Source organism: Lissotriton helveticus, chromosome 3_1, assembly GCF_964261635.1.
Source record: "Lissotriton helveticus chromosome 3_1, aLisHel1.1, whole genome shotgun sequence".
Classification (NCBI taxonomy): Eukaryota; Metazoa; Chordata; class Amphibia; order Caudata; family Salamandridae; genus Lissotriton; species Lissotriton helveticus.
In genome coordinates this window covers 1,927,757,873-1,927,783,507 of record NC_136061.1, presented here as the reverse complement: position 1 = coordinate 1,927,783,507, position 25,635 = coordinate 1,927,757,873, and the positions used below count along the sequence as shown (strand labels likewise).

At 43.7% G+C, this 25,635-nt stretch overlaps 2 protein-coding genes across 3 annotated transcripts in view; one reads left to right on the top strand and one right to left on the bottom strand.

The window, feature by feature from the left end:
- WDR76 (WD repeat domain 76) overlaps positions 1–8,445 on the bottom strand; it is a 68,794-nt gene extending 60,349 nt beyond the window's left edge. The window contains exon 1 of one of the 2 annotated variants that reach the window (XM_078682952.1): positions 8,178–8,445. In XM_078682952.1, the coding sequence (XP_078539078.1) occupies positions 8,178–8,246 (69 nt within the window). In that variant the 5' untranslated portion in view covers positions 8,247–8,445. The remainder of the gene's footprint in view (positions 1–8,177) is intronic. The other variant, XM_078682951.1, reaches the window with a different exon arrangement.
- A 4,269-nt stretch (positions 8,446–12,714) lies between these two features.
- Positions 12,715–22,053, top strand: LOC144824341 (FERM domain-containing protein 5-like). The gene is made up of 2 exons (XM_078683458.1): positions 12,715–12,868; positions 20,958–22,053. Exons 1-2 carry the CDS (start codon positions 12,715–12,717, stop codon positions 21,521–21,523), a joined length of 720 nt encoding a protein of 239 aa, XP_078539584.1. The 3' UTR covers positions 21,524–22,053.
- Positions 22,054–25,635: the final 3,582 nt, after the last annotated feature.

The following is a 25,635-nucleotide window of genomic DNA, read 5'->3' as shown; positions in this document are numbered from 1 at the left end:
TCATGAACGAGGAAAAAATTCTCGCCGGGATGTTGATTTTGCTCGCTCGCGGTCGCCAACTTGACGTGGAGGACCGCGAGCAAACAAAAAATGCCCGCACCGCTATGCGTTTTTGCGCGGTGCTACGTGCAATTCGCGTAGTAGTGCAAACTACAGACGCTCCGCGAGCGTAGCATAGTACTACGCCCAGGGTTAATATAGAGCCTGTGAATATGAATCGAAACTCTGGCTTAATAGGAGCCCTACTGGAAGAAATGGGGCAATCCCAGTATTCCTAGGATCTAGGGATGTCATATATATATCAATAATACAGTGTTCCATTCAGGTTTGTTGAAGATCCTTCACAACTTAAGGGAGCCTCAAAAAGCCCACGATAATCCCCAATAACAATAAATACAGAATATAAACGATGAAGTGCACAGACAGCTCTACACTGTAATATGTGTTCTTGTAATCATTGCTAATAGTATATAGCGGTCTGTGCACTTTATTTTTTCACCATTTCAACTTGCACTGCATCTGCACCAGGTGCACCTATTGTTCGATCAACCAATGTATGGTTATTATCCATAATACAATACGTGTACTATGTTTTTCATTCATTGTTATTGAGTTGCACTTGCTGAGGCTCCCTTAAGTTGTAAATGATCCTAAATGTATCTGAATGGATAACTGTATTTTTGTATATTAATATGAGCCTTGGCATAAACAGAGAAACTATCTCATATCTGATTTAGTGAGAATAAACCCATAATTTGTCACCTCTCCAAGTGTTACTTAATGGGACAAACTGATGTTTCTGTACAAGTACATTTCTGAACCCTCTTGTCTCATGGGCAAGTAAATATTTTATAAAATGTCATACTTGGCAGGACAAAGATGAATTGACCTAGATGGCAGAGTCTCCACAAGACATGTTGGTAAATGAGTTCTGAACGGGTCATACACGGCTATGGAGGAAAGACTGGCAGCACGCCAGCAAGGAAGCCTACCAGAACTCAGTTAGATTATACAAAGCTACCATTAAGCGCTCTAAAGCTTCCCATTACGACACTCGGATAAGAGAATCTACCAACTCAGCTAGGGAATCCTTCCTAATCGTAAAAGAGCTACTGAAAGTACCAACCACTCCTTCCTCCAACGACCCCCCTGTGGACCGAAGCAACGCATTAGCCACCTATTTTAATGACAAAATTGCCCGTATCCTAGCATCCCTTCCCCCCCCCCCCGGTCCCTCTAGCCACATGGACAATGAATCACCCCCCAGCCAGGCAGGAAGCAGCATGCGCCCCCAACTAGCTACATTTAGGGCAGTAACCTGCAACGAGGTAGATGCAACCATGGCCAAAATGAAAAGCGGATCACCTCTGGATCCCGCACCAATTAGATTCCTCAAAACCGTAGCCCCTGTCATTGTCCCCACGATCACAGAGCTTATTAACAGCTCGCTTGCCCAAGGATCTGTTCCCGCTAGCTGGAAGAGCGCAGTGGTGAAAGCACTCCTTAAAAAACCCCAGCTAGACCCAGCAGATATGGCAAACTACCGGCCAATCTCACTCCTCCCTGGCATTAGCAAGGTAGCCGAGAAATTGGTCAACGGACAATTGTCTCAGTTTCTCGAGGTAAATAACATCTTACGGCAATCCCAAACTGGGTTTCGCCCGGGTCATGGCACTGATACCGCCCTTCTGGCCGTTATCGAGGAAGCAAGGCGCATTTTGGATTCAGGAGGGTCAGTGGCAGTGATCCTCCTGGATCTTAGTGCAGCCTTCGACACAGTCAACCATCGTGTCCTTCTCCAGCGGCTGGCAGCAGCAGGGCTCACCGGGATGGCGCTCAGGTGGATAGAGTCCTTCCTTGCCGGGCGCACGTTCCAGGTATGGGACAGCAATCACCACTCGTCCACCCTCCCCCTCACGAGCGGGGTCCCCCAGGGATCATCTCTAAGCCCTACGCTTTTTAATGCTTACATGGCCCCCCTTGAAGACGTGGTGACACCCTTCGGCATTAAAATAGTGAGTTACGCGGATGACACACAGCTGGTCGTCTCCCTATCCCTACTAGACGACCACCCAGACAACTTGGCAAATTGCCTTACGGAAATTCACGGCTGGATGTGTGAATCATCACTCAAATTAAACGGGTCGAAGACCGAAGTGATGCTCATGGGAAAGCAATGGGTGACCATCCCCCCATCGGTCTGGCCAGACGTGTTCAGGGAAATTCCCACCCCGAAAAAAGAAATCAAGACCCTAGGAGTCTGGCTAGAACCCGAGCTTTCAATGAAAACGCAAGCAGCCAAAACTGCAGGAACCTGTTTTGGGCTTATGCGCACCACCCGCAAGATTCTTCCCTTACTCCCGCCCGCCTCCAGAAAACTCCTAGTCCATGGGCTAATACTGTCACGGTTGGACTACAGTAACATGGTTTACCTGGGAGCCCCAGAGGCCACCTTGGCTAAAATGCAACGAACACAGAACGCAGCAGCCCGACTACTCATGAACCTTCCCTCCAGAGTGTCAGCTAAACCTGCCATCAAGGCCCTGCACTGGCTCCCGGTGCGTCAAAGGGTGGAATTCAAAGCCATGTGCACGGCATACAAACTGATTAACGGAGCTGGCCCCCCGATCCTCAGCGACCTGGTAACTCCTTATAAAGCTCCCAGATCCCTGCGGTCCGAGAATGAACATCTAGCCAACATCCCCAAATTTAAAAAGACACGCACTGGAGGCCGACGCTTCTCTGCGAAAGCTTCCACCGGATGGAACTCACTCCCCCGCACCCTCAGACTGGAACCCAGCTATCTGATTTTCAGAAAAAAATTGAAAACACTCCTATTCCCTAAATAACGTCCCCCCCTTCTTTCCTCCATCTCATCTGGATATCAAAATCATCACAGCGCGGGGATGCCTTCGGGTCACCAGGCGCTCTACAAGTCGTTAAATAATAATAATAATAATAACAGCAGGACACTAGGGTGTTCAGAGGCCTGGCCACTTGGCCAGAATGGTTTAAGTACAATGTTAAAGGGGCATAAGTGTTCTGGTAAAGGGGACGCAAGAAACAACACTCTAAAAAGGGAATTCTTAATACTTTCTGACCTACTGAATCTGCTCCGCAGGGTATGGAAGATTGTGTTTACTGCCTTATGCGAGACAGGAAGCTTGATTTGCTACTGCCGTACGATACCCGTCCTAAAGAAGCAAAGCTTGCGCTGATGCGGACTGATTTTTACATATTCTGTGATGGGGTTTGCATGCATTGCTACTGCCCGAGCTCTACCTGTCCTCTGAAGGAGGGAATCTTGAACCATCTCTGCCCAAGGTGTGCTTGTTCAAAGAAGAAGTGCAGTTTCCACAGAAAAAGTAAAATATATATTGAATGCACTTGCATAACAACCTTTCATAATATTTCATATGAGATCTCTTTAGTCCTAAGGAATGCACCTGACCCCGGTGTTCAAACAACAAAACACGTTGAAAGAAAAAAAGCTTTTATTTTAAATCAAAATTCCCGTTTGTATTCAAGTGGTCGGTAAACAGTCGTAAAAACATTTCTGGCTTAATCACACACAATTTTAAGAGAGGTCTGATGGGTTAACATACATACCAACATAAAAAGACATACCCTCACCCAAGCTGGAGAGACTATGAGTAGGAGACTGTACAACCAGTGAACATTAGTACTCCAAAGGCTTTCCCGTGCTTTATGTGGAAGCAATAGTTGAAGATCGCGATTCATCATCATATACAAGAATTAGTGCTCCTACAAAATATTTGTGAACTGCATTTTAGCATGAGTAAATATGCATGTGTGGATCTGCTCATGCGAAAATCTGAGTGTTTGTAAGTTTACTTTCCCTTCAACTACTCCCCCCCCCCCCCCCCCCCAACTCTGGAAGAAGGTTTACGTCTGCCATTGTCAGGAGTAAATTTCGAACATTTCTCAATATGGGAAGACATTAGAGAAGAGTTGTTAAAAACTCTTAAACCATGCAAGTTAGTAGGTTTGCACAGACAAAGGGCATTCTAACCCAGAAACTATTGCTTACCACTACCTTCAGCCCCAGTATGTAGATCTGTGGAAACGTGGCAACTGAGGGGATTGCAAGTATTCAAATACTACTATGGTAAGAGCCCTGGCATAACCAGAGAGGCTTTATCAGAGCTCTTATATAATGAGATTGCTGCCATAATTTGTTGCTACAATACATGGCACCAAAGTACCAAGTGAATTTTGTTACAGGACAAGTAGATTTATAAAGCAACCTGCCCCATGGACAAGTATATATTTTATTAAATTCCACAACCCTGAATGAATGTATGGGAATTACATTACAGGTTTGGTTATTTCTTACAGGAGTGTTGTATTTCTTGCATGTTCATGCCCTTTATGGAGGGTGTAAACCAGTTCTTCAACTCCTCTCACCACCTCTTCAGTATAGTAGCTCCCTTTTTTTTTTACTTGTTCTGTAAGTGAAAGAGCCATTTGATATTACTTCTGCTACTGCCACCTAGTCTTTACTTATTTTCTTACGTTAGGGATGGTTGCGCTGCTAGTGTTCGAGTTTTCCCCCCCAAAATGTGCAATTTGGGGAACAAACAATTTGATGAATGAATGATGTTGCCCTTAATACTATTTAATTATGATGATTATAATTCTATTTATTCTCAGTTTAGTTATGCCACATTTTTGCAAAGACACCATCTTGATACGATGAACGCAGTTCATAGAGTTTGTCAAATTGCTCCTGCTCATTCCACCTCCCAATCAATGCCTCCCTGCAAGTTCTCTCTCCCTACAGTACACTGAGACGCAATTGGTTATTTTTCTTAGAGAGCTTGTATTGAGAATGAACTGTTCTATTGGTTTCCCAATATATAATTATGAAGGACACTTCACCTGGACGTTCTGATGCAAGCTAGCTAGCACACTAGTTAGTCTACGAGTGTTTGATAAAGACTGGTTTATATTGTATTTTGCATCTCCGTACTGCTGTGGAAGATGTCCTTTATCTTAGAAATGGGTTAGTGTTATAAACGTTTAATGATGATCTTGCTTCTGGTTTATCCAATACGTGCGACTGATAGTCATGCCATGATGGATATGCAGTGTTGTTAATTGTTTATTTGTAAAATGGGTACAATAACCCTTGTCTTTCGGGGTGACCAGAGACTTTTCGTTTTCCTCTGAGAACACTATTCGACTATTTATAGATATTTTCTTTTAAAGATGGTGTCAGGGTTACTTGTGAATCTGACATTTAAATGTTAGAGAGAGTTACACGATTTGTGGGACTTTATTTCATTCTGATTCTGTACTCGCATCTGAAACTCTATGGCATTTACTCCATGTCTCTGTATTGCCTATTTTGAGATTTTTGTAATAAAACTCTTTTTAATACATCTAGAACTCGGTTATTCAGTGGTCCCAGTTACAATTTGATTTATTCTGTTAATTTCCGTGGGCCTGATGTCGTGGAGGGTGGTGACTTACTGCAAGCACAAAGGGTGCTGGAGCGGAGTCACCTGAGGTAAGTTTTGGGGTGATCAAAAAATTGGGGTTCAGTTAAATATGGGGGTTATGGCTTAACATTAGTGATCATGTTGTACCTTGGCATTGTGAAGCTTCGCCTAAAAGTCTATTGCACAAACGAGAGAACAATGCTTTGTTTAATGTATAAGAAAAGAGTGAACCACCAAAAGAAAAGCAGAGTTCACTTCTGGTTTTGTGTGTGAAACAAGCGCTTTTTTAAACGGACTAGAAGACATAGTTAACAATTTAAATACAGATGACAAGTAGCTCCATGTCATGTAAAACACATTTGGCAACAGCACCAACAATACTGGGGTTTTAAGCCATAATGAAAGAGTTAAAAACACGACTACCAGCACCACAATGCAACATGCTGTAAACAGAAAAGCTAGGAATAGAAAATGGCATCTGTTGTATGTTGGAATACATAGCATGGAATTGTAATGTGCTGACCTCTCCAGAATACAGAATAAGAATGTGTTGATTAAAAAGAACAGGAGTAGGAGCTGAGAAGCTGGAGTGGTCAGATCTCTGATGGATGGGGTCTCTGCTTACTTCGGATAACTCATCAACCATGTGTGTGAGTCACCTGCATTTTAAACCATCATATGTCATTGTGTCATTGGAAGACCCGTACAATTCTAAATAAAGTGTAATTCCTGACCTACTGCCTTTTTTGTAGACAGTTACAGGTTAAACAGCCAAGCAGATGAGAGGACAGAGATAGCCATGCAAATGGAAGCACCCAATGCTAACGGGCTACCAGTCTTTGGATAAACAAACTGCATTCCAAAAAAATTAAAGGAACAATGCATGCAGCAGACCCTGAATTTTTCTGAATAGACATTAAGAGGAAAAATGGTGCGCTGGCATCACTCATCCAGAGCCCGTGTTCAGCGTAGAGGTTGGTGTGATTTAGGTGGGGCACCTGTAACATCACTGGGATGTGGCCTTCCTCGAACAAAGGCAGCACGCGGTGCACATGCTGCTATGCAAGGGCCACCAGCTCATATTCATTAAAATTAAGGTAACATTAACATTATTGGGGGAAAAAGGCAGACAATCACTTAAAAACAGTTAAGTTAGACTTGCGGTTGCACACCGAAACTCAAAAAACAATTATAGTTTTCACAACAGCTATACAAACTATAGCTTTCAAATCCAGCACAATACTCACCTCTGGGATGCAAAACTAGTTGCAAAATCAGTGATTTTGTATTTTTTTATTGATTTTCTTTCGGCTGGGGAAGGACAGGCAGGCTAAATCCTCAGCCTCAACCTTAGCCAAAGATTCTCCCCTTCCTTCTTTATAGTTTTTTTATCCCATAACATAAAAACCGAGATAATGGCAGCCACAACACTTTTCCGAAAGTTGGGGGTCACCAAGTCTATAAACCTGACTTGGGGTTGCGGTCCTGAAATAGTCGAATGTATAAACAGCTCCCTTGGCCAATTAGATTATATTTTGTTTTCTGCTCTTCTTTTTGGGCAGTGGAAGACTGTGTACCTAAGTTCATTCACATCTTCTAATTAATGGTCTGGATCGCTCTACAATTTAAACTCTACATGCCTCTCCCAAAAAATGAAGTATTAATTTCTCAAAAACTACATAAAAGATTTCCATCAATCCAAGCAAGGGCACTTCCCTGAATAACGTTCTACTGTCATGCGAAGTTCGGTGTAATTTTGCTCAGTGTTTATTTAGCTATATATCGGAGACTAAAACAGTCAAAGAGAGGCAAGCCATAGCCATGCATGCCAAAGGTCTGGTTTGGCAGTAACAGTACCTACTTGAACTGAGCTTCCAAAATATTTGGGATCTAAATCCGCAACAAACATGAACAAAATATGATAAAGTCTCTTCAAAATTCAAAAAAAGTGCATGCATAAGCGTTTTACCCAAGTACATCATTGCATTGACAGGCGTGTACTAAAAAGGGATAATTTTAAAATGAACATTTTCTGCTCCTTGCAATGACGACAATGCCATTAGTCAACTAAGAGGCAAGGCTTGTGTCTCTGGTAGTCTACATACAGTCTAGATTCCAATCCTACATGGAGCACCATAGTAGACGATTAAATCAAACACGAGAGGCTTTTGTACAGAACATATCCTGAACTCACAAATTTGAAGAAGCTGTGTGATAATGAAGAAAAGGGAGACTTGGTTAAATAAAATATTTGCCTAGTATACCACAATTTTGTCAAGCGGGAAGCAGAGACTGATCCCAAGTTTTCTGATTTCACAATGAGCAACTTAGTTACTAGATCGGCATCTCCTTCTGTCTATTTTCAGCAAAAGTTAGTGATGTCTTTAAATAATGTCCATGAAGCTAAAGCGTGTTGGCTGGCAGAAACTACATGACACTCAATTAGTTTTGTGCACGATGGTCTACGAGGGCCTCGAATGGAGCCAAGCAAGCACCTGGCTCGAGCTTTCAGTGGCTCGCCCGCCTTTGGTTAATATACGATAATCTATAGTATATTATTTATTAGTAGAGGGCGAGCCACTAAAAGCTCGAGCCGGGTACTTGCATAATAGGTAAGCAGCTGAGTTTAGGGAGATGTATGAGAAGCGACAAGGGGGTGGAGGGGGGGGGGGTCCCCTTGTATCGTTTAATTTTCTCGGGTCGACAACCTACCTGAAGCCTTTGCAGCGCCCCTGGGGAGAACTTCTCTAGCCCGGGCATGTCTGTCTCCATCCCCTCCATGTTGTGGGTCTCTTCACTTTTTTTTTAACTTCTCCGAGCACCTCCACTTCTTTCACGAGTGCTGTCTTCCACTCTTTGAACTTGTGTAAGTTTTGTCTGTTGAAAGTCTGCGTCTATGACTTTGCCTTCCCTCTAGGTCTCTACCACCAGGTCCCCAAATCCAACTCTTCTCTTTCTTTCCCGCCAGCACTAGTTTCATAACTAGCCGGCCCACAAAGTGACGTCACAGGAAGAGTCGGCACTGAGGGCGGGAGAACTGTCTCCATGGAAACCCCTGTTGTAATTGTATAATAACCAGGAAATGGTTACACAACCTTCCGTTTTTTTGCAGCAAAAAGGGCCAGCCCGTGTGTGCGGTAGTGTTGTCTTGTTTCGTCTTGAAGCTCCGACTGACGCAGTGGCAAGTTATGAGTAGTTTGCACTTGTACTCAGTGTTGCATGGCCGCTGTCCACGCAGTACTGGAAACAGAACAAGCAATTGCAATGCAATAGGTCTCGCATTAGGAACGTTTGAGCTATTGGTATTGTAAATGACACATTTTTTATTTATTGGTTGGTTTTGAAAATAGCGAAATTAATAGCTTTGTCATTTACAATGCCAATAGTTTTAACTTTCGCAAATGTGACACCTCTAGCATTTGTAACGCAATATGTGTTGTATTTACATGACTTAAATGTATTGATATTACAAATAACAATGGCTTGTATTTTTTTTAATAATGAATACAAAAAGGTTATTGTAATTTATAATGGCAATAGCTTAAACTTTTGTAAATAACTTTTGTGAAGATTATGTTCATTGTATTTTATTATGAAGAAAATCCAAGAACAGATGTGAAATATTAACATATTTTTGTGACATTTGTAATAAAGCTTGAAACATTGAGAGAACATATTTGAACCAGTTGTTGTTGAATGATTGTACAGATTGATGCCGTGGTGGCGCTGAGTGATGTTGTGGTGGCGACGAGTGATGCAGTAGCGTTCAGTGATGCTGTGGTAGCGCATAGTAATGTTGTGGTGCCCCTGAGTGATGTGGTGCCCCTGAGTGATGCTGTGGTGGTGCTGAGTGATGCTGTGGTGATGCGATAGATAGATAGAGTGAGTGCGATAGATAGATAGAGGGGGGCAATAGATAGAGTGGGGGCGATACATAGATAGATAGAGTGAGGGCGATAGATAGAGTGAGGACGATACATAGATAGATAGATAGGGTGAGGCCGATAGATAGATATAGTGAGGCCGATAGATAGATAGAGTGTAGCCGATAGATAGATACATAGAGTGAGGCCAATAGATAGATAGAGTGAGGCCGATAGAGTGAGGCCGATAGATAGATAGAGTGAGAGCGATAGATAGAGTGGTATTGTGTATTGTATTGTGGTATTGTACTATGTGGCGTGTAATTATGTGGCACTGAGTGGTATTTGGAGTGTATGTTGCATTGAGTGCTGTGTAATCATGTGGCGTGTAATTATGTGACACAGTGGTATTTGGTGTATGTTGCATTGAGTGCTGTGTAATTATGTGGCGTGTAATTATGTGGCACTGAGTGGGATTTGGAGTGTATGTTGCATTTTGTGCTTCATGGGGCCCGCAGTACAGAGGCTTCTAGGCGTGGGGAACAAGGGTTTACACCAGAAAGCAATCCTAAATGGGGTAAGTAGCGCTGCAAAACAGGTGCATAAGTAAAACAAATACACCCACCAATGCCGGAAAACAAGACTCAGCACCGTTAACAGGCGTCATCCTGTACCCAGGCAACAAGCAGCAAGCCACGCACACCACTCACAAAGAGCATCTTCTCCTAGACTGACACAAACAGAATACCAGGAGGGGCGCAGGCGTCCCCTGCAGCTTTCATGAATCCCATTCTCTGAACACCACAACTGGCACTCACCGAAGGAGGGGGGGATGGATGCTGTGCAGTGGGGCACAGAGGCGCAACTAGAGCCAAATTTCGGGGGGGGGGAGGTGGGGGCTACTAAAAAAAGGCAGAGAGAAGATGCAGGGGCCCAAAGAAAGGGCGGCATGGGTGCGCTTTATAAAATACATTGTCAATTTAAATAAGGCGAACTGCAGCATTGCGTGTGCCAGAGAAGGGCTGCGCATGACACCTCAAATCAATCACGGAACCCGCGCCATTAAACTAAAAGTGCGGCATGGGTGCCTTTAAAAACAAGCCCGGGACTGGTGCGCGCGCGGGCGCTTGTGCCCGCCGCTGCATGCGAGAGATCAATTATAGTTAAATAGTAAAAGAATGCAATGTCAGGGGAGCCTCACCTCGAAGAACTGACAGCGGGAAGGTAAGCAGAATAAACGCTCATGAAATAAAGTGCAATTCCTCAGGTTAGGTTGGAGGCACAAAAAAATGTTCATTTGAACACGCCGAACAGTGGCATTGCGCAGGCCAATGAAGGGCAGCACATGACACTGCTATGCAATCACAACACCCGATCCATTAAACTGAAAAGGCGGCATTCGTGCGCTTAATAAAAGACGGCAAACCGTGCCAGTGAAGGGCTGCGCATGACACCTCTATGCAATTGCGGCACCCACGTCCTTAAACTGTAAGCGTAGCATGGGTGCCCTTTAAAAAAGTTAATTGTCAATGTAAATATGGCGAATCGCACCATTGCCTGTGCCAGAAAAGGGTTGCACATGACACCTCAAAGCAATCACGGCACCCGCGCCGTTAAACCGAAAGTGTGGCATGGGTGCCCTTTAAAAAAGACATTATCTTTTTTTTTTTTAAACAATTTTTATTCAATTTTACAGTTTTTTTACATACACAACCCCCTCCCCACCACCCCCAGGAGAACAGGTATCCAACTTTTTATTACACAAATACTTTAATGAGCTCAGTCAATTTATGAAAGAGAAGACATACAAAAAAAAGAAAGCAAACAGGGAGAATACCATATTTGCCACGTGGCTAGCATCCGTTGTTCCCCCTACTCCAATCATTGCTCCTGAATCCAGACTAGCAGCAGCAACCAAATCTTCATACCCCTATTCCGCGTATTATTCCCTTTATTTCTGTATATAGCAACCTCCAGGTTGCAGGTCGCAAGCAGCCTAGCCCTCCATTGCAGAAAGGATGGTGGTGTCAGATCTAACCATGCTGATGCAACGCACAACCTGAAAACGGCCATAGCTACAAAGATCATCCCTTGTATTTGTTTTGGTCGAGCGATGCTAGATGTGCCCAGCATGACCTCTTCAGCTGTAATGTGCGATGTCCGAGAGGAAGTCGGAGATTTAAGTTAATACCTTTGTTAGTATATTACATGAGGCGAACATATGAACTATGTCTGCCGCGGGGAATGCACATCGTGGACAGGTTGTGCCTTTCCCCGTCCCCCATTTGACTATTTTGTATGGAGTATAGTAAAGTGAGAAGAACGTTTTATAGAATTGTGCCTGGAGTTTCATAGACATTAAGCAGGTGAGTGACATTTCGTAGGCATAGAGAGATGTTCGAGGAGAGACATCGAGCCTAGTCTGCCATGCCGCCCCATGTTTGTCCATATCATCTGGTAATAATAAATTCAACCCTGCATATATCTCGCCGATTCTTGGAATTTTTGCTAGTTTCAGCTTTTCTATGATTTGGCAAGTTTGAAATTTGATACGACCTCCCCCTTTCTTTAATAGAAAGTCTCTTACCTGGAGATGTTTGAAAAAATCCCTATTAGCCATACTAAAATATGATTTCAGTTCATCAAATGATTTAATTCCGTTTACTGAAAAGAAGTCCCCGAGCTGTCTAACCCCTGACTCAATCCATCTCCACATACATACATCTTGGAATATCTCTGGAAGATCCGCATTCTCTGACACGGGGGTGTAGAAGGAATATCGACCTAGACCTAACAGTTTTTTTAACATTTCCCCATACTTTGACAACACTAGAAATAGTCTTAAATTTTACTGGACGATCCACAATCGATCACATACAAAGAGCCATTTCTCTCTTTGATTACACGGGAGTGACAGGAGACCCTATGACGCTTATACTGCTGGATGCGGAGAAAGCGTTTGATAGGATCTCCTGGAAATTCCTGTGGGCCGCCATGTCAAACTGCGGGATCGGAGAGAAATATATAACAGCAATCCAGCGGCTCTATGTAAACCCTAGCGCCAGTGTTTTGATTAATGGGGTTCTTTCTGAAAATGTTGCTATCACTAGGGGTACAAGACAGGGGTGCCCCTGCTCGCCCCTCCAGTTCGCAATTTATATTGACGCATTATACACAGACTTGAAAATAACGTTTTAATCCTCCCCATTCAAGTATGTGGCCTAGATACAAAATGCCTGGCATATGCAGATGACATTGCCATTGTTACACAGGACCCTAAAAACGCTATAAACTGGATAGAAAAAGAAGCCCATGACTTCGGTAGAGTCTCAGGATATAAACTAAACTCCAGCAAGACTCAAATCGTGCTTAACAACAAAATCACGATGAGGGACCCTAAGATAACTGATAAGGCGACATATTTGGGGGTTAGCATTAGCGCCAACATTGAGAACATCGTGGACGATAATATTGAGCCCCTTATACACCATACTAAGAAAGAACTATTTAGGTTAAATAACCTACAACTGACTATCGGGGGTAGAACTAATGTTGTGAAGATGTTATTTTTTCCCAAGTTTTTATATTTTTTCCGTGCTATATACTTAGAATTTTCCACACTAGTTTTTAAAAATATCGACTCTATGTTTTCACGATTTGTGTGGGGATATAACAGGCCACGTAGGGCATTCAGGTGGATTACCTTACCCAGAGAGCGCGGCGGGTGGTCCCTGCCCAATTTTAAACTATACTATTGGGCTACAGTGCTGAAATATAGTGTAAGACTACTAATTGATAACCCGGATGGCTGCAACATACCCACTCCACAAGAACTGATCCTGGGGGATGGGAGCGCTGGATGTCTATGGCGACATGTAAATGATGGCTATTTAAAAAAAGTAAAAAAGACATTATCAATGTAAATACAGCGAACCGCAGCATTGCGCGTGCCAGAGAAGGGCTGCGCATGACACCTCAAATAATTCACGGCACCAGAGCCATTAATCTGAAAGTGAGGCATGGGTGCCCTTTAAAAACAAGCATTGGCCTCGCGGCCGGGCCAAAAATAAAGAATTTTTTTTATAAACCCGCGAATTACTCCCCAAAAATCATGTGAAGGCCAAAATGTGACAGCAAGGTTTCGGGTGGTGCAATACGCAGGACTAAAGGACCGAATATCTGCGCTGCGTGCTTGAAAGTGCACAGACTTCCATACTGCTGCCGCATTCTGCTGGTCCCTTCTACTCGCCACTATTTTCTTTCCAGTCCGGCCCCCATTTCATAGCAGGAGACAACCATCGCAATGACTGTCCCTTGGCAGCATGTCATGGCAAAACAGAAAGCGATTCGGGGTTTGTAGCAGTGTGTATTACGGAATGGGATGTTTAAAGCAGACTCTCCGTGTGAGCTACGTCGTTTGTGATAAGAGACTGTTACTCAGCTGAGAGACACCAGACAGAGGGGAGTAGCCGCTGGTCTGTGGGGACACATCTGGCCAGGGGACATGACTGTTACTGAAGCCAGCTTCTAGCAACAGTCTATAAAAGAAAAAAATCGCTCGGCGCCAAAAGTGGCGGGGGAGCGGCTTCCTTTGAAGTCTGATGGGGGGGGCGGGGAGCGGCTTGCTTTGAAGTCTGATGGGTGGACGTGGAAGCGGCTTGCTTTGAAGTCACAGACAAATGGTGTATGGAGTGCGATGTGCAATGTGGCTGGTGATGTGCATGCGCCTGGCTCACATGAACTGTGTCTAATCCGCAGCTTGGGGAGACTTTTCGGACGCCTTACTAGACTCTCGACAAAGAAGCATTGCTAAGGTAATGCTGTAGGTCCAGACTTAAAAAACGTCCGATGTCAAAGCTGTTTTAGTTTACTTTATTGGCCCCCCCTCGTCGGGGATAGTAAGCGCTATAGGAATGCAATTTAAAAGAAAAAGCCCTGCATCTTACTATAGCTTATTGTGTCAAGACACCTCTGTTTGCAAAATGTATATAAGATTATCAAGGTCAATACAATTCACCTTTATTCAGCTAGCAATCTTGCCATAAAAGCAAGGTAATTAAACATACAATAAACACAATTCTGTGGGAAAAAAAATACCCTTTAAAATATGATTAAAATAAGTACGAATACATTTGAGGGGAATACATGCTATCCATAACCATACAAGGAGCGCTCATATTTAGTCACTATTCTTTATATGCATGTTGCTAAACCATACCTCTTCTTAGTGACCAAAGAACTTAAACTTTTAATTAAGTTAATCGCAGGTATATAACGTTTGCAAGAAGGTGTTTTACTGGAAAGGGTTGCTTTAATCAAGAGATTATTTACATAAAAGGTGGTTCACATGGTGTGTGCTTTACAGTAGATGTACGTTATAAGAGTGAAATACTTTACAAAAGAGTGGCATTTACAGAAGACGAGTGCGTTATAAGACAGAGGTGATTTACCATAGGGAGGGAGGTTTTTTAGAGAATAGGCCAGCTTTATACAAGATGTAAGCAAAGTGGTCCCAGGTACTACAATTAGATATTAACTTCAATGATTTCAAAGACTAAGTATCACACCATTGTTTTTAATCACAGCGTGTACAGTTGAACAAAATTCATAAAATACATTAACAATTCATCACAGTGAATGCCCCTGAGGGAGTGGGAAGGGAAGGTAGTGAGTGAGAGGTGAGGACACTATATAAACAATAAAACACTGGTCATTATGACCCAATAAAAAAATATATACTGATAATTTGTAGTAAACTGAATATAACAATTCATAAAACAATTACTGTGATCAAAAACAATGGTGTGATACTTAGTCTTTGAAATCATTGAAGTTAATATCTAATTGTAGTACCTGGGACCACTTTGCTTACATCATTCATTCACCCAGGTCCCAGTGATTTATTGGGTTAACCCGTGTTTTTGCAACAGCTTTATACAAGAGGCATTGTTTACAGGAACACTGCTTCTATACTAGAGGTGATCCATAAGTCGTGCATTATGCTATGTCCCAGATTAATTGATTTGATCTTATGTAACTTAGCTGCTCTATATGTACTTGTTATCTATGTTGTGAACATTTACAGTTGTCAAGTGCTCTGATACCTTCTGGTCTAGTTAGCGCAATATAAAACGTTCAAATAAATAAATATGTAAAACGATAGCTGTCTCATAGTGTCTAATATTAGCAGCTCGAAATACTGGGACCAGGAAGCGTGTCCTGTGCGAGGAATGTGAAGTGCAAAACAACATAAAGTGCAAGGTGCCTGCTGTATGTGATAGTCACAGGGACAGTTCGAAGATTGTTAAGGCAGGTTCCCTACGTAGGAAAGGCCACAATAAAATGAATGATATTAAAACGCAGCCTACTGAGATAAAATCTGTACCTCTCATTTTGTATTAAAGACATAAAACTCCTTCTGAAGATTTAATAGATACATATTTAAAATCTGTTTGTAATCGATAAAAATCCTATAGGCATCTCTCTTCCCGCCATATATAAAAAACTTCTGTTACCACTGTTTTAGAACCACTTGTGATACTATCAGAATTTGTAAAAAAGAACTCAGAAATTCACAAAGTGCAAAAAATGGGTTTAATATTTCTCAGCCACATGATTGACCAGACATTATTCAAGCAGATACAGTCCTGAATCACCTCCCTAGTAAGAGTGGCATTTAGTGTTACCCAGGTCCTTAACCAAAGGAGAAAAGGACTAAGTTTGATTCTGTCCTCCATAAAATTTACATCCAACTCTAGATGACATGCAAAGGTGGACAGAGATTGAGATGCAGCCATCAATCTGCGGTAAAACCTGTTTTCCACTAACTGAAGGGAGTTCCTAATTTTTATCGCCCTACATCCCAGCTCCATAGGAAGCGATCGCAACACACTTAGTATTACTGATTGTAAATATTTTCCTTATCAGTTTGTGGCCCAGTCTACAAAATTCAATCTTGAGTCAATAGATCGCTGATATTGGAGAGCCCGTAATCTAAATTGGAGATCCCAATTCATTCTTAAGTCAAACTCAATTCCTAGGTTTATCAAAAGAAATCCTTTAGCTATTTCAGTGCTTCCTAATTTAAGTTTCCTTGTTTTGGTAGTTTTGGCCCCACTATCATGATAAAAGATTTATTGAGATTTGTTTTTAGGCCCTGTGTATCCACATTTTTTAACCTGTCCAAGTGAGTTTTCAGCTCTCTGACTGTTCTTGAGATCAGAACGGCATAATCTGCATGAAGCAGAAATGGAATTGAAGCAGTCAATCAATGTGTTTTTTGTTGTCAAATCTGCAGAAGATTATGAGATCCATAACTATGCAAAAAACACTGCAGCCGCAGAAACGCATAATTCCAGTGGCCCTGATTATATTGTATGTAATTGCATTTGTATAGTGCTTATTACCCTTGACAAGGGGTTGCAAGCGCTATATAAATGTAAAAAAGGAGAGAACTTAAAAAAAAATATTGTTGCAATGATTCAGTATCCATTAGCCAGTCCAGAATGTTTTACCAACAGCATTTTGAATTCTCTAGGGAGCGCTTGTAGTTTTGCTTCTAAAAATTTCAAATACTGGTGAAAAATAAAGGCTCATTGTGACGGGGCGGACTCGCTACAAGGGTCCGATGTTAAGTGGTGGTCTTCCGTCCCTCCATATCTCCCTCTTTTTCCTCGCAGCAGGATGACTGGTGGCAGTCCACACCGTTGCTAACACCTTCAGAGACTGAAAGAGGACCTGGCTCTTTTAACTGGGGCTTCCACTATGATGAAACCCCGTCCCCAGTTGACGTCGGGGAATCCTCACCGACAATAAGAGCAGAGGAATCCCGGAAGAAGGTGTGTGCCATCACTGGAAAGGAAGAAGACGAGTCAAAAATTTGCTAGCATTCGCGCCAAGAATTTTCAATTCTATTAAGGACACGGAGGCGAGTATTATGCTTCTCTTCTCTTTACTGCAAAACACAGCAGCCAATGAAAACATACAATTAGTTAAAAACAACTACATTGCCCATGATGCACACTTATAAGCCATGCCTCCACAGTCCATAAGAGCCTTCTGCGTGGTGCCATCTTCCTCTTTCTTTGCTGCTCACAGCAAGAGTTAAGAGCACCATTTCATGTTTCCTCACTCTGCTATTTGCATGTGGATTTGATGTATATTTGTGATTTATCATTGGGATTATTATTATTATTAGTACTATTGTGGTTTATTGCTTCATCCATTGTGCCTCCGCAAACTGCGTTCTCATTGACTGTCTACTGTGCTACGTTCGTCCTGGCTCTTCCTTAGGCCCGTGTCCTGTCCCTTCTCCCTGCTTCTGTCCTGTTCCTTCTCCCTGCCCGTGTCCTCTCCCTTCTCCCTGCCCGTGTCCTCTCCCTTCTCCCTGCCCGTGTCCTCTCCCTTCTCCCTGCCGTGTCCTCTCCCTTCTCCCTGCCCATGTTCTCTCCCTTCTCCCTGCCCGTGTCCTCTCCCTTCTCCCTGCCCGTGTCCTCTCCCTTCTCCCTGCCCGTGTCCTCTCCCTTCTCCCTGCCCGTGTCCTCTCCCTTCTCCCTGCCCGTGTCCTCTCCCTTCTCCCTGCCCGTGTCCTCTCCCTTCTCCCTGCCCGTGTCCTCTCCCTTCTCCCTGCCGTGTCCTCTCCCTTCTCCCTGCCCATGTTCTCTCCCTTCTCCCTGCCCGTGTCCTCTCCCTTCTCCCTGCCCGTGTCCTCTCCCTTCTCCCTGCCCGTGTCCTCTTCCTTCTTCCTGCCCGCGTCAGTCCCCCATCCTTCTGTACTGTGTTTTGTTCACTAGCATTCACAGAACTCTCTGAAGTCCCGGTGGCTTAGTTAAGACCACCTGTAAACTCCGGCATACAGGTGATTTACATGTATAGACCATAGAACGCCACACCAGACTAGTGCTCACAATTGAGGTGTATCGGCTAGTACCAAAATACCAGTACACTTGATGAGCGGTTCAGCGAGGGGTGGCCGTGGCACAATCTAGTTGTGAAGCAGGGCCTAATATTCAAGCGAATAACGAGTATATCCACATATAAGACTGACCGGGTTGCATCAGTTGTGTTCATTAAAATATTTTATTTCAAACCACAGAACTTGCAATTCAGAAGTTCTCTTTTGGAACAAGAGTAGTCCAAGCTAATAGGGAAACAAAATAACCTGTAGTTTGTTATTAGCAAACCACCCAAACAACTTGACAGCACGTGCGTTGAAATAACGCCCCCCCCCCCCCCTCTCCGTATCTTGCTATTGATCTCGGGCTGGTAAATTCTGCCCCGCCCCTAACTGCGTCACGATAGAGATTTGAAAATGCTCAACTGATGAAGGGCGTGTGAAAGGGTTTCGTTTTAGTGCTGACGCCTGAAATGTTTCAATTGGCTAGACTAGAGCTACTTAAGGTAATTGATGAGATGTGTGCTTCATTAGCATAACGCTTGGTTTATGGGTGTTCTAGAAGATATTTCTGTGTGATTTGTATGTTTTACTTCCATTTTATAGCGGAAGCAGGACAGCCAGTGCACTGCGTTGCCAGGAGTTGGCACTGGGGCATTGGTTGTGGCCGGTTGATTTGTTTCTTTGGGGGTGGTGAGATTGCGGAACTGCACCAGAAGTTCTTGGTAGCAATTAAACATTCATACCGTTTTTAGAGTGGGATGATTACTCAGTACCCACCAATTTCTCGAGTTGATGTTAAATCTTTAGCACTTCCTCCAGATATAAGTGTACTTTCCTTTGCCAACCGTTAGCCAGGCTGTTAGTGGCAGGCATGGAATTAAATGATGTCTGATGTTCAGGCCTCAAATACTTCTAGGAAGTCGGTGTTCGTTTTACAAAACCAGCTTTCAGATTGTCCCTTGTTTTAGGCTGGTGCCTGTCTGGAGCACTTGAGTGAATGGCTGTGTAATCTGTCAGTGTCTGAAGGCTGCCCCTGCTGACTGAGTGTGGAATATCTTCTTGGCAAAAGGGGTTAGGGGCATGCAGTGGGGTAGACTGGTGCTGCCTAAACAACTACCTCATTTGGTTTCATGTAACTGGCAGGCTGCAAGTGCCAACATTGTCCACAGTAGAACCCCCATGCATGGTGTAGACTGGACCACTCTTAGTGTTGACACATGTAAACTGTTGACTAGATCATTCAGTGGGCAGCAGTCCATCTGAGTGGCACTTAACTTTGCCATCACTCACTTTGAGCGGCTCATGCTTCGGGCCATTCCTTGAGTGTTAGTTTACAAGTCATTACTTTGTGTTGTGATTCAAGATCGTGACTTTGGACTCTCTGGGGCCACCGTCTGCAAGTTAGGTTTTCAGAAGCAGTAATGCCCAACTTCATCTCCCTCGCAGGAATGAGATGGAGGTTGCAGTGAAGTTCCAGAATATGCCTCAGGCGCACTAGTGTAGGATGACGTGAAACGCTATCCAATTGGCTTGTGAGAAGCATGTGCATTGATCAAGGTCTTTGACCCTCCCTCTTCACTCTGGGTGAATGCTGGTCTGCCTGGTTGAACTGTTATCCAGAATTCCACAGGGCACTCAGGCCACCACTCTCCAGGCTCTAGTCTTCAGTGGCTGTCAGTCAAAGGATGAGCTGGAAATAGCGACCCGTTGGTTTCTCTCTATAGGAACGATAGCGCCCATCACCAGCGACCAGGTTGTACACAAACATCCTCTTCGGTAATTAAGCACCTTTGGCAGAGCTCTCAGCCCTGGGATCCAGGCAAATGATAGGTCTCAAGGCAGGAGGTCGTAAAAGTCTTACATGTCCCTGAAACACCTCTCTCTACAAAACAAAAAATTATTACAGCACTACGGTGGTATGGGAATTGATTGGGTGTAGATAGCCAGCCCTTTGAATTGCAGATTTAAAGCACACAAATGGCTTTAAGCAGGCCATCACCCATAATTACCAGTATGCAGTACAAATGGAAAGAAAGAACAAGCACTGGCATAGCCAATAGGTCTCGCTTTTTGGACCTTATAAGTATTTAGTTATGCAGCACAATATCTTTGGTGCAATAACATCAACTTTTGCATGGCTAAAAACGTATAAGGTCCCAAAGGCGAGACCTATTGGCTATGCCAATGCTTGTTCATAACCAAGTTTGCTGTGCCCGCTCTTAGGCGAAAAGAGCACGTTGCTATTACCGAAGAGATACCAAGAACATCCTCAAATAGTATGGACCTTAAGCATAGTTCTGCAGTGACACTACAATGGGAAGGGCTTTTCAATTTGCTTGTCAGATCGGGAGATTTTTAAGTGGTTTATTTGTAAGTGAGAGTGGACCTCCTCCAATCTCTTCATGCTCCCAAACCCTGTTTGAAGATTCTTGGCTTTCTAAGTTTTACTTTATGTGACAGTTTCTATTCCGGATTTGATCCATACACCTATCTGTATTTGATGGGACATTGGCTTTAGCTTTCATTTATATTCAGTATAATTAATGTTTTGTTTAAAAATGAACTGTCCCATCCAAAAATGTCCACCCCTCTTGCCACATGTCTCTCCTCTAGCCCAGAAGTCTCACCCTTCTTTTGCCATTCTCAAGTACATTTATTTGTAGCTATTTCCTTTCCTGTTTCCCACAAACTCTCATCTTTTCACAGCTCACACTGTTGCTTATTATTTTGCAGGACTTGAATCTCTCCGTGACAGCGCCCACTCCACCCCGGTGCGTTCAACCTCTCACAACGACACCTTTGGGAGCCACGCTCGACATTTCACAGCAGAGCGTAGTACTGGAGCCACTGTGATATCAGACGAGGCCTACAACCCTTCAGAAAGTGTGCTGCCAACACCAGTGGCCGAGAAGAACCTGGAGCTGCTGCTGGGCCGTCAAGTCAATGGTGCCCCCTGCAGCATTGAGGAAGAGCGGGAGTCGGAACCGGGCACCCCTGTACCTCTGTCTGAGGAGGCTGGCGGTCTAGTGCCCTGCGCTCTGACAGCCAGCGGCGAGGCGGAGCCACCGAATACAGTGGCCCTCAGCGTCCTGCGCCTGCTCCCTGTAGCGCTTGGCATCCTCTTCGCATTGCTCCTGCTCCTCATCATCCTCACTGAGTCTGACCTGGACATTGCTTTCCTGCGTGACATCCGGCAGACACCAGAGTTTGAGCAGTTCCACTACCAGTACTTCTGCCCCCTGCGGAGATGGTGTGCATGCAGGGTGCGGACCCTGCTCAGCCTCCTGCTGGACTCCTGAAGGTGGCCCAAGGATTTGGGAGGACAACTTCACGATTGTGTGACACACGCACTGTGACCCCGTGCAATGTGGGAGAACCACCGAAGGGCCAAAAGAGATGGGATGGCAAGATGATTTTGCCTCCACAGACAGACATCCGTCCACTGCTTGTGGAGTCCACCTGCCCTGTGTGTGGGGTTGGTGGCATCTCCGCGTGCCTTGGTGGTACCCTGATGAGGCTTCTTAGTGTCTCTTGAAGAAGATTGTTAATTTTCGCTTAGGAATAATGTATTTCTTTAGACCAGGAAAGGGGAGGGGGTTATAGAATAGATGTTTGCCATTAGCAGCTTCTCCTTCCCGCTGCTCGCTTGTACTAGATGTGGCCTTTAGCATTAGGGCGTTGTATTCTGCGCTCCCCTCCCCTGCCCTCCGACCACACCAGCACTTACCACACCCAGCAGGAAAAGTCTGGGGGTGGGTAACTAGAAGGGGATTGTGTGACGGAGAGAGTGTAAGTATGGATGGGATCAAGATTGTGGGTGTGGGAAACATCCTTTACAACGAAACTTTTACCACGCAGTGCTGTTACAACGCAAGTATTACAACGAAAACCTTTACAACGCATTACACTGGGGGGCGCTCTAGGATAGGGAATAGTTTTAATTTACTATCCAACACCTTCCCTAGTGTCCACGGGGACTGGAGTTGGAATAGTAAATTAAACTATTCACTATCCAGCACCCTCAAGTGTAATGCGTTGTAAAGGTTTACGTTGTAATACTTGCGTTGTAACAGCATGCGTGGTAAAAGCATGCGTTGTAACGTCATACATCCGTGGGTGTCCCTAAACATTAGAGAGGGATTGTATGTATGTGTGTGTGCACCAGAGTATCCGCATTAGAAACAGTGGGGTCAGATGATCCACAAGAATTCATGGAACCCCGTGTGACATCATTCATTCTGGCCTGTAACTGCCCACGTGCTCCTGCTGAGTATGTGGTTTCAGCAAATCCTAGTAAACCGTGCCCATTTTCCTTTCTGATCTCAGTACCTCTAGAACTACTGTAAGCAAAGTATTGCTCTTGAATCAAGAAATCTGTGTGCTGTCATGAAGAGTTCTACATTTTTACATCCTCCATCGTCAGGCTAGAATCCTCTAAAAATGCTTTGTAATGTGTACTATTTTTAATCTGTTATGATGGAGCAAATGTGCGTTTACAACCCCTTGATATTATATGTATAGAAAAAAACTAGGACCTAACTGCAGTGGGAGTCATGCAGAGGAACCATGAATCTATCATAGCAAAGGAGGAAAGGCCATGGTGGCTCTGTTTAGGAGTGCAAAGCAGGAAATGCATTGTTATCATTCAATAACGTCTGCAATGTGGAGGCCTGCAGAGCAGCCTGGGCGTAGAACACTGAGCACTATCCATCCTTAGGAGCTAGGGATTATAGTGAGGTTTTCATACCAACTAGAGTGTCCATCAAGGGATCAGACCCGGAGGAGATACTAATGCCTCAATTCACATCCAAGTGGCATCTTTGCAAACATAAGTCATGGTACCCATTGTATTAAAGCTTTGTCCAAGGCAAAGAAGTTTCCATCTCAAAGCAGGGATATTATCAAGGGACAGTCACTTAACAAGGAACTGTATATTCTTGAAGTCCAGCGCCTGACCATTAAAGACATAGTGGCTTCAGTAATAAAGTGGAAGTTCTGGCAAAGCTGCTACCTGTGTATTTAGGGATGAAATATGCAGAAAACGGGCAATCTCAACCAGAGAAACATGCAAAAGCCGCAGCCACCTAGAAGGTGAAGAGCAGCATGGGACAGGTTACTCACAACACCCCAGTGAAAATCAAAGACTAACCCTCTAACTGTTCATGTGAATCCAAGCAGAAAGAAATGCCACTGGACCATTTCAAAGTTAAAATGATAACTTCATAATTATGCTTCCACTCACCAAAGGTTGCAATTTCCAAAACCCTAACTGGATTCTCTCTTCTTTGAACGTTTTTTAAACCTCAAGAAAAACAGATAGCTTGATGCGCGCTGCCACACAGAGCTGAACGAGAGTTGTCTACGTTCCAGGGCACAGAGAATCTTGGTTGCTGTAAAGGCGTAAGAGGTCCATATGATCCTCTGTTCTACAGGATAATGTTGTCCGAGCCTGCAGGAGCAGACCAGATACCCAGGAAGCTTAAAGCCACAGCTTCTGCATTGCGTGAGGAGTCACATTTATAAATAGTTGTAATACTTATCTACTGCGTCACAGGCTCATAAACAAGCCCCATAGCTTTTAGCTCAAGATTAGGTGCCCACTTTTCCCAAACAATATCGACAAATATATTCCTGCTGGATCTTTTTCTGCCTCCCCTAGCAAAAGTTAGGAAGCTGTAAAATGCTAATCCAGGGGAAAGGGACCTGATCTAGGAGAAATTACAAATTATCGGCTAAATTGATTCTGTGCAGCTAGAGGGTCACTTTAGGCAGGCTTCCAAAGTGCTACATAAAATCATGGCAGGGGTCATGCCTGCGCCCAAGCTTCAGATTCTTATCAGATTTAATACTGTACAGAAATGTGCCCTGGTCCTATGAGATTGAGGTAAGGTGTGCTGGAACAAGGGGGCATATTATCAAGAACTGCGATAAAATTATCGCGGATTTAGCGGCAGGAAACTGCTGCTAAAACGGCGATAATGGGCTTGATAATATGCCCTTGTGAATTCCCATAGCAGCCCAGGTTAACACTAGAACCAAATTTGTTTGCAAATTATATTTAAGCCTTGAACTTTGCCTGATTCAGCATGGAGATATTGATGCAGAGGGGCGTCGAGGTGGGAGATTCAGGACTCCGTCTTCACGTGTAGCTTTGAGCCATGGTCGTTCCTTTACACTTCATGCGGCCTCCAACTGTTTTTCTTGTTTTGTACAAAAAAGAAGAAATGTTTTAATGTATATTTTAACAACAGAATGCTATTTTGTTATTATTAATGATCATTTTTGTTACTTTCTGAATTGGGGTGGATGAGGTTACCAGAAATAAGCTCTCAATTTTATTACTGATTTCACCATGCGTAGGTGTCGTTAACTGTGATGAAGATCTTCATAGGTTTTTGGAAAGCTTACTCCACATCCACAAACATTGAACAGCAGATAATAGGATGGGTAAAGGTGAAGGAGGAACATTATCACCTTCGTTTACTATGGTTGTCTATGGTGCTCAAATATAGTAATGGCCTACTCCGTCATTTCTGCCTTGTCAGGGTTGAGGTAATAAACGTTCAGCAACTTTGAAGGCCTGGCCCTTCACCACTACTTAGCCATGGTTGAAGTTAGGAAGAACAGTGACATTGGAAGACACAGCAAATGGGATGTTATTCAGAACATACTCCTTGCAGAACCTAGTAATTTGGAGCTGAACTTGGGTTCCAAAAACTAGTCTCTAGATGTGATCAGTGGAAAAGGGGTGTGCGCCACAAGTTTGCCTTTTGTCATCGGTGTATGTGAAATCCAGGAAGATGGTAGGGATTCTTATTTAATATTAATATCAGTGGGGTTGGCTCCCCTATCTAGGTGTTGTTTGAGCCAGGGCCGTTTCTACCATTAGGCAAGACTAGGCGGCCGCCAAGGGGGCGGCAAAAGGGGGAGGGCGGCAAAAAATATGAGTTCATAATGATGGTAAATCGAAAATAAAATGTTTTCAGGATTACAAATAACCAAGTGCTATCAGCACATTATACCAACCATCAGGGAAAGGTGCGAGCTTGCCAAGGCTCAATTGATGGAATATGTACAGTGCTGGTGATTTCTGCTGTTTCTGATCAATGCTGCTATTTGCATACTTTTGTACAAAATGCTAATTGGGACGGCGGAGAGGCGGATATAAGGTGAGAAATAAATCAGTGGAAAACATTTGTTCTCTAGGTTTCAGTTTCCGTAGTGCATTTACTGTTTATATAGATAGCTTTGGAGTCGGATTAGAAATACGAGCTATAAAACTCCAAAAAGTAATTAGCAAAATGAGTTCTCCATGATTTCTGTTGACCTGTTTTCTAAATATACACGGCACGTCATTGTTTTCAATCAGATGAATTGGCAATCACATACACAACTTAGATTACAAATATTT

What these genes read in the sequence shown, in the direction of transcription:
- LOC144824341 (XM_078683458.1), top strand. Translation starts at nt 12,715, where the DNA reads ATGAGGGACCCTAAGATAACTGATAAGGCGACATATTTGGGGGTTAGC. An exon ending in CCTACAACTGACTATCGGGG is followed by an intron (nt 12,869 to 20,957) that starts GTAGAACTAATG and finishes ATTATTTTGCAG; the next exon opens with GACTTGAATCTCTCCGTGAC.